General features: G+C 38.9%; 1 protein-coding gene and 1 long non-coding RNA gene across 2 annotated transcripts; one reads left to right on the top strand and one right to left on the bottom strand.

Moving 5' to 3' along the window:
* Positions 1-6,924: 6,924 nt before the first annotated feature.
* LOC141763876 (uncharacterized) lies at positions 6,925-7,504 on the top strand. The gene is made up of 3 exons (XR_012593188.1): positions 6,925-7,186; positions 7,320-7,354; positions 7,393-7,504. It is a non-coding gene; the product is annotated as an uncharacterized LOC141763876 (long non-coding RNA).
* On the bottom strand, positions 7,050-11,082 carry LOC141763875 (uncharacterized). Its single transcript, XM_074628645.1, has 4 exons — positions 10,269-11,082; positions 9,910-10,101; positions 8,681-8,891; positions 7,050-8,098 (listed from the first exon to the last, which is right to left on the bottom strand). The coding sequence occupies exons 1-4, from the start codon at positions 10,918-10,920 to the stop codon at positions 7,864-7,866; spliced, it is 1,290 nt and encodes a 429-aa protein (XP_074484746.1). The 5' UTR covers positions 10,921-11,082; the 3' UTR covers positions 7,050-7,863.
* Positions 11,083-13,254: the final 2,172 nt, after the last annotated feature.

The raw sequence follows: 13,254 nt of genomic DNA, 5'->3' as shown, positions 1-13,254 counted from the left end.
AGAGTAGAGGTATTTATTATAGATGTACATGATGTTGATAGAGTAGAGTTGGTAGTTATTATAGGTATACATGATGTTGATAGAGTAGAGGTATTTATTATAGATGTACATGATGTTGATAGAGTAGAGTTGGTATTTATTATAGATGTACATGATGTTGATAGAGTAGAGGTATTTATTATAGATATACATGATGTTGATAGAGTAGAGTTGGTAGTTATTATAGATATACATGATGTTGATAGAGTAGAGTTGGTAGTTATTATAGATATACATGTTGTTGATAGAGTAGAGTAGGTATTTATTATAGATGTACATGATGTTGATAGAGTAGAGTTGGTAGTTATTATAGATATACATGTTGTTGATAGAGTAGAGTAGGTATTTATTATAGATATACATGATGTTGATAGAGTAGAGGTATTTATTATAGATGTACATGATGTTGATAGAGTAGAGTGGTAGTTATTATAGATATACATGTTGTTGATAGAGTAGAGTAGGTATTTATTATAGATGTACATGATGTTGATAGAGTAGAGTTGGTAGTTATTATAGGTATACATGATGTTGATAGAGTAGAGTTGGTAGTTATTATAGATATACATGTTGTTGATAGAGTAGAGTAGGTATTTATTATAGATGTACATGATGTTGATAGAGTAGAGGTATTTATTATAGATGTACATGATGTTGATAGAGTAGAGTTGGTATTTATTATAGATGTACATGATGTTGATAGAGTAGAGGTATTTATTATAGATATACATGATGTTGATAGAGTAGAGTTGGTATTTATTATAGATGTACATGATGTTGATAGAGTAGAGGTATTTATTATAGGTATACATGATGTTGATAGAGTAGAGGTATTTATTATAGATGTACATGATGTTGATAGAGTAGAGTTGGTATTTATTATAGATGTACATGATGTTGATAGAGTAGAGTTGGTAGTTATTATAGGTATACATGATGTTGATAGAGTAGAGGTATTTATTATAGATGTACATGATGTTGATAGAGTAGAGTTGGTATTTATTATAGATGTACATGATGTTGATAGAGTAGAGGTATTTATTATAGATATACATGATGTTGATAGAGTAGAGTTGGTAGTTATTATAGATATACATGATGTTGATAGAGTAGAGTTGGTAGTTATTATAGATATACATGTTGTTGATAGAGTAGAGTAGGTATTTATTATAGATGTACATGATGTTGATAGAGTAGAGGTATTTATTATAGATGTACATGATGTTGATAGAGTAGAGTTGGTAGTTATTATAGATATACATGTTGTTGATAGAGTAGAGTAGGTATTTATTATAGATATACATGATGTTGATAGAGTAGAGGTATTTATTATAGATGTACATGATGTTGATAGAGTAGAGGTATTTATTATAGATGTACATGATGTTGATAGAGTAGAGTTGGTATTTATTATAGATGTACATGATGTTGATAGAGTAGAGTTGGTAGTTATTATAGGTATACATGATGTTGATAGAGTAGAGGTATTTATTATAGATGTACATGATGTTGATAGAGTAGAGTTGGTATTTATTATAGATGTACATGATGTTGATAGAGTAGAGGTATTTATTATAGATATACATGATGTTGATAGAGTAGAGTTGGTAGTTATTATAGATATACATGATGTTGATAGAGTAGAGTTGGTAGTTATTATAGATATACATGTTGTTGATAGAGTAGAGTAGGTATTTATTATAGATGTACATGATGTTGATAGAGTAGAGGTATTTATTATAGATGTACATGATGTTGATAGAGTAGAGTTGGTAGTTATTATAGATATACATGTTGTTGATAGAGTAGAGTAGGTATTTATTATAGATGTACATGATGTTGATAGAGTAGAGGTATTTATTATAGATGTACATGATGTTGATAGAGTAGAGTTGGTAGTTATTATAGATATACATGATGTTGATAGAGTAGAGGTATTTATTATAGATGTACATGATGTTGATAGAGTAGAGTTGGTAGTTATTATAGATATACATGATGTTGATAGAGTAGAGTAGGTATTTATTATAGATGTACATGATGTTGATAGAGTAGAGGTATTTATTATAGATGTACATGATGTTGATAGAGTAGAGGTATTTATTATAGATGTACATGATGTTGATAGAGTAGAGTTGGTATTTATTATAGATATACATGATGTTGATAGAGTAGAGTTGGTAGTTATTATAGATATACATGATGTTGATAGAGTAGAGTTGGTATTTATTATAGATGTACATGATGTTGATAGAGTAGAGTTGGTAGTTATTATAGGTATACATGATGTTGATAGAGTAGAGGTATTTATTATAGATGTACATGATGTTGATAGAGTAGAGTTGGTATTTATTATAGATGTACATGTGTTGATAGAGTAGAGGTATTTATTATAGATATACATGATGTTGATAGAGTAGAGTTGGTAGTTATTATAGATATACATGATGTTGATAGAGTAGAGGTATTTATTATAGATGTACATGATGTTGATAGAGTAGAGTTGGTAGTTATTATAGGTATACATGATGTTGATAGAGTAGAGGTATTTATTATAGATGTACATGATGTTGATAGAGTAGAGTTGGTATTTATTATAGATGTACATGATGTTGATAGAGTAGAGGTATTTATTATAGATATACATGATGTTGATAGAGTAGAGTTGGTATTTATTATAGATGTACATGATGTTGATAGAGTAGAGTTGGTATTTATTATAGATGTACATGATGTTGATAGAGTAGAGTTGGTAGTTATTATAGATATACATGATGTTGATAGAGTAGAGGTATTTATTATAGATGTACATGATGTTGATAGAGTAGAGTTGGTATTTATTATAGATGTACATGATGTTGATAGAGTAGAGGTATTTATTATAGATATACATGATGTTGATAGAGTAGAGTTGGTATTTATTATAGATGTACATGATGTTGATAGAGTAGAGTTGGTAGTTATTATAGGTATACATGATGTTGATAGAGTAGAGGTATTTATTATAGATGTACATGATGTTGATAGAGTAGAGTTGGTATTTATTATAGATGTACATGATGTTGATAGAGTAGAGGTATTTATTATAGATATACATGATGTTGATAGAGTAGAGTTGGTAGTTATTATAGATATACATGATGTTGATAGAGTAGAGTTGGTAGTTATTATAGATATACATGTTGTTGATAGAGTAGAGTAGGTATTTATTATAGATGTACATGATGTTGATAGAGTAGAGGTATTTATTATAGATGTACATGATGTTGATAGAGTAGAGTTGGTATTTATTATAGATGTACATGATGTTGATAGAGTAGAGGTATTTATTATAGATATACATGATGTTGATAGAGTAGAGTTGGTATTTATTATAGATGTACATGATGTTGATAGAGTAGAGGTATTTATTATAGATGTACATGATGTTGATAGAGTAGAGTTGGTAGTTATTATAGGTATACATGATGTTGATAGAGTAGAGGTATTTATTATAGATGTACATGATGTTGATAGAGTAGAGTTGGTATTTATTATAGATGTACATGATGTTGATAGAGTAGAGGTATTTATTATAGATATACATGATGTTGATAGAGTAGAGTTGGTAGTTATTATAGATATACATGATGTTGATAGAGTAGAGTTGGTAGTTATTATAGATATACATGTTGTTGATAGAGTAGAGTAGGTATTTATTATAGATGTACATGATGTTGATAGAGTAGAGGTATTTATTATAGATGTACATGATGTTGATAGAGTAGAGTTGGTAGTTATTATAGATATACATGTTGTTGATAGAGTAGAGTAGGTATTTATTATAGATATACATGATGTTGATAGAGTAGAGGTATTTATTATAGATGTACATGATGTTGATAGAGTAGAGGTATTTATTATAGATGTACATGATGTTGATAGAGTAGAGTTGGTATTTATTATAGATGTACATGATGTTGATAGAGTAGAGGTATTTATTATAGATATACATGATGTTGATAGAGTAGAGTTGGTAGTTATTATAGATATACATGATGTTGATAGAGTAGAGTTGGTAGTTATTATAGATATACATGTTGTTGATAGAGTAGAGTAGGTATTTATTATAGATGTACATGATGTTGATAGAGTAGAGGTATTTATTATAGATGTACATGATGTTGATAGAGTAGAGTTGGTAGTTATTATAGATATACATGTTGTTGATAGAGTAGAGTAGGTATTTATTATAGATGTACATGATGTTGATAGAGTAGAGGTATTTATTATAGATGTACATGATGTTGATAGAGTAGAGTTGGTAGTTATTATAGATATACATGATGTTGATAGAGTAGAGGTATTTATTATAGATGTACATGATGTTGATAGAGTAGAGTTGGTAGTTATTATAGATATACATGATGTTGATAGAGTAGAGTAGGTATTTATTATAGATGTACATGATGTTGATAGAGTAGAGGTATTTATTATAGATGTACATGATGTTGATAGAGTAGAGGTATTTATTATAGATGTACATGATGTTGATAGAGTAGAGTTGGTATTTATTATAGATATACATGATGTTGATAGAGTAGAGTTGGTAGTTATTATAGATATACATGATGTTGATAGAGTAGAGTTGGTATTTATTATAGATGTACATGATGTTGATAGAGTAGAGTTGGTAGTTATTATAGGTATACATGATGTTGATAGAGTAGAGGTATTTATTATAGATGTACATGATGTTGATAGAGTAGAGTTGGTATTTATTATAGATGTACATGATGTTGATAGAGTAGAGGTATTTATTATAGATATACATGATGTTGATAGAGTAGAGTTGGTAGTTATTATAGATATACATGATGTTGATAGAGTAGAGGTATTTATTATAGATGTACATGATGTTGATAGAGTAGAGTTGGTAGTTATTATAGGTATACATGATGTTGATAGAGTAGAGGTATTTATTATAGATGTACATGATGTTGATAGAGTAGAGTTGGTATTTATTATAGATGTACATGATGTTGATAGAGTAGAGGTATTTATTATAGATATACATGATGTTGATAGAGTAGAGTTGGTATTTATTATAGATGTACATGATGTTGATAGAGTAGAGTTGGTATTTATTATAGATGTACATGATGTTGATAGAGTAGAGTTGGTAGTTATTATAGGTATACATGATGTTGATAGAGTAGAGGTATTTATTATAGATGTACATGATGTTGATAGAGTAGAGTTGGTATTTATTATAGATGTACATGATGTTGATAGAGTAGAGGTATTTATTATAGATATACATGATGTTGATAGAGTAGAGTTGGTATTTATTATAGATGTACATGATGTTGATAGAGTAGAGTTGGTAGTTATTATAGGTATACATGATGTTGATAGAGTAGAGGTATTTATTATAGATGTACATGATGTTGATAGAGTAGAGTTGGTATTTATTATAGATGTACATGATGTTGATAGAGTAGAGGTATTTATTATAGATATACATGATGTTGATAGAGTAGAGTTGGTAGTTATTATAGATATACATGATGTTGATAGAGTAGAGTTGGTAGTTATTATAGATATACATGTTGTTGATAGAGTAGAGTAGGTATTTATTATAGATGTACATGATGTTGATAGAGTAGAGGTATTTATTATAGATGTACATGATGTTGATAGAGTAGAGTTGGTATTTATTATAGATGTACATGATGTTGATAGAGTAGAGGTATTTATTATAGATATACATGATGTTGATAGAGTAGAGTTGGTATTTATTATAGATGTACATGATGTTGATAGAGTAGAGGTATTTATTATAGATGTACATGATGTTGATAGAGTAGAGTTGGTAGTTATTATAGGTATACATGATGTTGATAGAGTAGAGGTATTTATTATAGATGTACATGATGTTGATAGAGTAGAGTTGGTATTTATTATAGATGTACATGATGTTGATAGAGTAGAGGTATTTATTATAGATATACATGATGTTGATAGAGTAGAGTTGGTAGTTATTATAGATATACATGATGTTGATAGAGTAGAGTTGGTAGTTATTATAGATATACATGTTGTTGATAGAGTAGAGTAGGTATTTATTATAGATGTACATGATGTTGATAGAGTAGAGGTATTTATTATAGATGTACATGATGTTGATAGAGTAGAGTTGGTAGTTATTATAGATATACATGTTGTTGATAGAGTAGAGTAGGTATTTATTATAGATATACATGATGTTGATAGAGTAGAGGTATTTATTATAGATGTACATGATGTTGATAGAGTAGAGGTATTTATTATAGATGTACATGATGTTGATAGAGTAGAGTTGGTATTTATTATAGATGTACATGATGTTGATAGAGTAGAGTTGGTAGTTATTATAGGTATACATGATGTTGATAGAGTAGAGGTATTTATTATAGATGTACATGATGTTGATAGAGTAGAGTTGGTATTTATTATAGATGTACATGATGTTGATAGAGTAGAGGTATTTATTATAGATATACATGATGTTGATAGAGTAGAGTTGGTAGTTATTATAGATATACATGATGTTGATAGAGTAGAGTTGGTAGTTATTATAGATATACATGTTGTTGATAGAGTAGAGTAGGTATTTATTATAGATGTACATGATGTTGATAGAGTAGAGGTATTTATTATAGATGTACATGATGTTGATAGAGTAGAGTTGGTAGTTATTATAGATATACATGTTGTTGATAGAGTAGAGTAGGTATTTATTATAGATATACATGATGTTGATAGAGTAGAGGTATTTATTATAGATGTACATGATGTTGATAGAGTAGAGTTGGTAGTTATTATAGATATACATGTTGTTGATAGAGTAGAGTAGGTATTTATTATAGATGTACATGATGTTGATAGAGTAGAGTTGGTATTTATTATAGATGTACATGATGTTGATAGAGTAGAGTTGGTAGTTATTATAGATGTACATTAAAAGAAGAAAGAAGGAAGCCATAATAGAACCTTTAGAGCCTTTAGTTGAGTAATATTTCACAACAGACTTTTAGAACCGTTTGCCCCTCCCCAGGGTCAGACACAGTGGCAGGAGAGCAGTGGAGGTCTGTGATTGGTCAGACGGTCTGTGATTGGTCAGGAGGTCTTTGATTGGTCAGGTGGTCTGTGATTGGTCAGGAGGTCTATGATTGGTCAGGAGGTCTTTGATTGGTCAGGTGGTCTGTGATTGGTCAGGAGGTCTATAATTGGTCAGGAGGTCTATAATTGGTCAGGAGGTCTGTGATTGGTCAGGAGGTCTGTGATTGGTCAGGTGGTCTTTGATTGGTCAGGTGGTCTGTGATTGGTCAGGACGTCTATGATTGGTCAGGAGGTCTGTGATTGGTCAGGTGGTCTGTGATTGGTCAGGTGGTCTGTGATTGGTCAGGTGGTCTATGATTGGTCAGGAGGTCTGTGATTGGTCAGGTGGTCTGTGATTGGTCAGGTTGTCTATGATTGGTCAGGAGGTCTGTGATTGGTCAGGTGGTCTGTGATTGGTCAGGTGGTCTGTGATTGGTCAGGTGGTCTGTGATTGGTCAGGTGGTTTGTGATTGGTCAGGAGGTCTGTGATTGGTCAGGTGGTCTGTGATTGGTCAGGAGCTCTGTGATTGGTCAGGAGGTCTTTGATTGGTCAGGAGGTCTGTGATTGGTCAGGTGGTCTGTGATTGGTCAGGAGGTCTGTGATTGGTCAGGAGGTCTTTGATTGGTCAGGAGGTCTGTGATTGGTCAGGAGGTCTGTGATTGGTCAGGAGGTCTATGATTGGTCAGGAGGTCTATGATTGGTCAGACACAGTGGCAGGAGAGCGGGTCTCTGTGTGAGCTGGTGAGGACTTGGACTCTGTGATTGGTCAGGTTCTGCAGGTCGGAGATCAGCTGCAGCAGACGAGGACTTGGCTGGTTGACGACCCGGGTCGGGTCCGTCGGGTCGGGTCTGTAGAACGAGTCCAGAACCTCCAGAGTGTCGAGACGCTGAAGCTGCTGAAGACACAGGAAGTCCTCGTCGGACAGGTGATGATGTCTGAAACAAAACAACAACTGGCAGATTACTACAGAGACCAACGGTACTACGGAGACCGGCGGGTACTACGGAGACCGGCGGGTACTACGGAGACCGGCGGTTACTACGGAGACCAACGGGTACTACGGAGACCGGCGGGTACTACAGAGACCAACGGGTACTACGGAGACCGGCGGGTACTACGGAGACCGGCGGTTACTACGGAGACCGGCGGGTACTACGGAGACCGGCGGTTACTACGGAGACCAACGGGTACTACGGAGACCAACGGGTACTACGGAGACCGGCGGGTACTACAGAGACCAACGGGTACTACGGAGACCGGCGGTTACTACGGAGACCGGCGGTTACTACAGAGACCAACGGGTACTACGGAGACCAACGGGTACTACGGAGACCGGCGGGTACTACAGAGACCAACGGGTACTACGGAGACCGGCGGGTACTACGGAGACCGGCGGTTACTACGGAGACCGGCGGGTTACTACGGAGACCGGCGGGTACTACGGAGACCGGCGGGTTACTGTGGAGACCAGCAGGTTGAAGTCAGAGGTCAGAGGTCATGACGGGTCAGGGACTCACCTGATCCGGAGCGTCCTCAGGTGAGGGAAGAGCTGTGGGAGGAGTCTGACCAGGCTGGAGGAGGAGCTCCAGGGCTCCAGGTGCAGGTGTTCTAGGTGAGGAGCTCGCTGGGAGACCACCTGCAGGTCTTCAGGCTGCAGGTCCACACACAGAGTCAGACTGAGGAGGGACGACGGCAGGAAGTCAGCGTACGCCGCCAGAGGATGGCCTCCTATTGGACAGGCAGAGTGAGGTCATCGTGACATCACAGTAGAGTCACAGTAGAGTCACAATAGAATCACAGTAGAGTCACGGTAGAGTCACGGTAGAGTCACAGTAGAGTCACGGTAGAATCACGGTAGAGTCTCAGTAGAGTCTCAGTAGAGTCATGGTAGAGTCACAGTAGAATCACAGTAGAGTCACGGTAGAGTCACAGTAGAGTCACGGTAGAGTCACAGTAGAGTCACGGTAGAGTCACGGTAGAGTCACAATAGAATCACAGTAGAGTCACGGTAGAGTCACAGTAGAGTCACGGTAGAGTCACGGTAGAGTCACAATAGAATCACAGTAGAGTCACGGTAGAGTCACGGTAGAGTCTCAGTAGAGTCTCAGTAGAGTCACAGTAGAATCACAGTAGAGTCACGGTAGAGTCTCAGTAGAGTCACAGTAGAGTCACGGTAGAGTCACAGTAGAGTCACGGTAGAGTCACGGTAGAGTCACAATAGAATCACAGTAGAGTCACGGTAGAGTCACAGTAGAGTCACGGTAGAGTCACAGTAGAGTCACGGTAGAGTCTCAGTAGAGTCTCAGTAGAGTCACGGTAGAGTCACGGTAGAGTCACAGTAGAGTCACGGTAGAGTCACAGTAGAGTCACGGTAGAATCACAGTAGAGTCACGGTAGAGTCACAATAGAATCACAGTAGAGTCACAATAGAATCACAGTAGAGTCACAATAGAATCACAGTAGAGTCACGGTAGAGTCACAGTAGAGTCACGGTAGAATCACAGTAGAGTCACGGTAGAGTCACAGTAGAGTCACGGTAGAGTCACAGTAGAGTCACGGTAGAGTCACAGTAGAGTCACAGTAGAGTCTCAGTAGAGTCTCAGTAGAGTCTCAGTAGAGTCACAGTAGAGTCTCAGTAGAGTCCCAGTAGAGTCTCAGTAGAGTCTCAGTAGAGTCACAGTAGAGTCTCAGTAGAGTCCCAGTAGAGTCTCAGTAGAGTCTCAGTAGAGTCTCAGTAGAGTCTCACCGTGCACGCTGAGGCTGTGGAGCTGCGTCAGAGCCGTCAGCCAGGTGGTCAGGTGACAGGTGGGTCCAGGGACGGAGTACAGGTGGAAGATTGACAGGCTGCGGAGGCGGGACAACGGCTGCAGGACTTCCTGTGTCACCACAGCGTCGTAGTTCAACAGCTGGAGGTCAGACAGCTGCAGAGCACCCCCACCTGCAGACACACAAACACACACACACACACACACACCTGTCAGCTCACCTGGACGCTGCCGACACCTCACTGACACTGTGATGACATCACACCAAGTCTGGAGCCAATCAGGGACTAGCAGTGATGCTGCGTGCTGATTGGCTGTTTAACCCTACAGGTGTGTTTACCTGTGAGGTGGGCGGGGCTGAAGAAGTCATGTGACAGCGTCTTGTAGGTGATCATGGTCCAGGACAGGTGTCTGAGGTGCGTCAGGCGAGCGAGGACGCCGCTCGGCGGCGGGACTCTCAGACTGCCGTCGTGGTGCAGCAGCAGCGAGGTGAGGCGGGTCAGCTGACCGATGGCGGCCGACAGGTGAGCGGCGGGACAGGTGAGCTGCACGTTGCACAGTCTGAGCTGCAACAGCTGCTGACTCAGAGGAAACAGGAAGTTGACGTTCTTCAGCGGCGCGGGACAGGAAGTAACGGACAGACGCTGCAGCCGGCGGAACAGCTTCAGCTCGTCGACGCCCCCTTCCCTCCATTCGTCCAATCGCAACGCCTCGAGAGCGGGAAGCCAGGCGGCGAGTTGCTTCAGGTGTTTCCTCTCACCTGAACGCACGCACGCGGCGCTCACCTGCCTCTGAGCCAGGCTACGCCAGAAGGGCGGGTTGTAGCGGGAGAAGTGTCGCAGCACCACGCTGAAGCCTCGCCACAGGGGGCGGGACTTATCCAGCAGGTGTCTGAAGTGACAACAGGTGCAGCGCACGCTCAGCTTGTCTCTCCACGACAGGAAGCTGAACACCTGCAGCCACAGCTCGGCAGGAAGCTGCAGCGCCGCCATCGGCTCTACCTCACGCCGATGATCGATGATCGATGATCAATGATCGATTTTTACTGAGGAACTGTGACTCTCCTCGTCTCTTCTTCTTCTGCTGCTGCTTCCTGTTTCGTGCTGCGTCAATGAGCAGAGTGTCTCTGCAGTGAGAGGGCTCACTCTGACTGCTTCTGCTGAGCTCAGGATTCACGTTAAAGATGCTGCAGGGTGAGACCTCTTCACAATAAAACAGAGACAGAGTGAGACCTCTTCACAATAAAACAGAGTGAGACCTCTTCACAATAAAACAGAGACAGAGTGAGACCTCTTCACAATAAAACAGAGTGAGACCTCTTCACAATAAAACAGAGACAGAGTGAGACCCCTCCACAATAAAACAGAGACAGAGTGAGACCCCTCCACAATAAAACAGAGACAGAGTGAGACCCCTCCACAATAAAACAGAGACAGACCTCTTCACAATAAAACAGAGACAGAGTGAGACCCCTCCACAATAAAACAGAGACAGAGTGAGACCCCTCCACAATAAAACAGAGACAGAGTGAGACCCCTCCACAATAAAACAGAGACAGAGTGAGACCCCTCCACAATAAAACAGAGACAGACTGAGACCCCTCCACAATAAAACAGAGACAGAGTGAGACCTCTTCACAATAAAACAGAGACAGAGTGAGACCCCTCCACAATAAAACAGAGACAGAGTGAGACCTCTTCACAATAAAACAGAGACAGAGTGAGACCTCTTCACAATAAAACAGAGACAGAGTGAGACCCCTCCACGATAAAACAGAGACAGAGTGAGACCTCTTCACAATAAAACAGAGACAGAGTGAGACCCCTCCACGATAAAACAGAGACAGAGTGAGACCTCTTCACAATAAAACAGAGACAAAGTGAGACCCCTCCACAATAAAACAGAGACAGAGTGAGACCTCTTCACAATAAAACAGAGTGAGACCTCTTCACAATAAAACAGAGACAGAGTGAGACCCCTCCACAATAAAACAGAGACAGAGTGAGACCTCTTCACAATAAAACAGAGACAGAGTGAGACCCCTCCACAATAAAACAGAGACAGAGTGAGACCTCTTCACAAAAAAACAGAGACAGAGTGAGACCCCTCCACAATAAAACAGAGACAGAGTGAGACCTCTTCACAATAAAACAGAGACAGAGTGAGACCTCTTCACAATAAAACAGAGACAGAGTGAGACCCCTCCACAATAAAACAGAGACAGAGTGAGACCTCTTCACGATAAAACAGAGACAAAGTGAGACCCCTCCACAATAAAACAGAGACAGAGTGAGACCTCTTCACAATAAAACAGAGTGAGACCTCTTCACAATAAAACAGAGACAGAGTGAGACCCCTCCACAATAAAACAGAGACAGAGTGAGACCTCTTCACAATAAAACAGAGACAGAGTGAGACCCCTCCACAATAAAACAGAGACAGAGTGAGACCTCTTCACAATAAAACAGAGACAGAGTGAGACCCCTCCACAATAAAACAGAGACAGAGTGAGACCTCTTCACAAAAAAACAGAGACAGAGTGAGACCTCTCCACAATAAAACAGAGACAGAGTGAGACCTCTTCACGATAAAACAGAGACAAAGTGAGACCCCTCCACAATAAAACAGAGACAGAGTGAGACCTCTTCACAATAAAACAGAGTGAGACCTCTTCACAATAAAACAGAGACAGAGTGAGACCTCTTCACAATAAAACAGAGACAGAGTGAGACCTCTTCACAATAAAACAGAGACAGAGTGAGACCCCTCCACAATAAAACAGAGACAGAGTGAGACCTCTTCACAATAAAACAGAGACAGAGTGAGACCTCTTCACAATAAAACAGAGACAGAGTGAGACCCCTCCACAATAAAACAGAGACAGAGTGAGACCCCTCCACAATAAAACAGAGACAGAGTGAGACCTCTTCACAATAAAACAGAGTGAGACCTCTTCATAATAAAACAGAGTGAGACCTCTTCACAATAAAACAGAGACAGAGTGAGACCTCTTCACAATAAAACAGAGTGAGACCTCTTCACAATAAAACAGAGTGAGACCTCTTCACAATAAAACAGAGACAGAGTGAGACCCCTCCACAATAAAACAGAGACAGACCTCTTCACAATAAAACAGAGACAGAGTGAGACCCCTCCACAATAAAACAGAGACAGAGTGAGACCCCTCCACAATAAAACAGAGACAGAGTGAGACCCCTCCACAATAAAACAGAGACAGAGTGAGACCCCTCCACAATAAAACAGAGACAGACTGAGACCCCTCCACAATAAAACAGAGACAGAGTGAGACCTCTTCACAATAAAAC

This window comes from Sebastes fasciatus, unplaced genomic scaffold (genome assembly GCF_043250625.1).
Source record: "Sebastes fasciatus isolate fSebFas1 unplaced genomic scaffold, fSebFas1.pri Scaffold_82, whole genome shotgun sequence".
Classification (NCBI taxonomy): domain Eukaryota; kingdom Metazoa; phylum Chordata; class Actinopteri; order Perciformes; family Sebastidae; genus Sebastes; species Sebastes fasciatus.
Note: the sequence above shows the minus strand (reverse complement) of the source record. Positions and strands in the feature narration are given on the sequence as shown.

Bases quoted from the DNA above. Each gene is read 5' to 3' on its own strand.
- LOC141763875 (XM_074628645.1), bottom strand. From the start codon at position 10,920: ATGGCGGCGCTGCAGCTTCCTGCCGAGCTGTGGCTGCAGGTGTTCAGC. The intron at 10,102-10,268 runs GTAAACACACCT...GTGTGTCTGCAG, and splicing joins CAGCCCCGCCCACCTCACAG to GTGGGGGTGCTCTGCAGCTG. The intron at 8,099-8,680 runs GTGAGTCCCTGA...GTTTTGTTTCAG, and splicing joins CTGAGGACGCTCCGGATCAG to ACATCATCACCTGTCCGACG.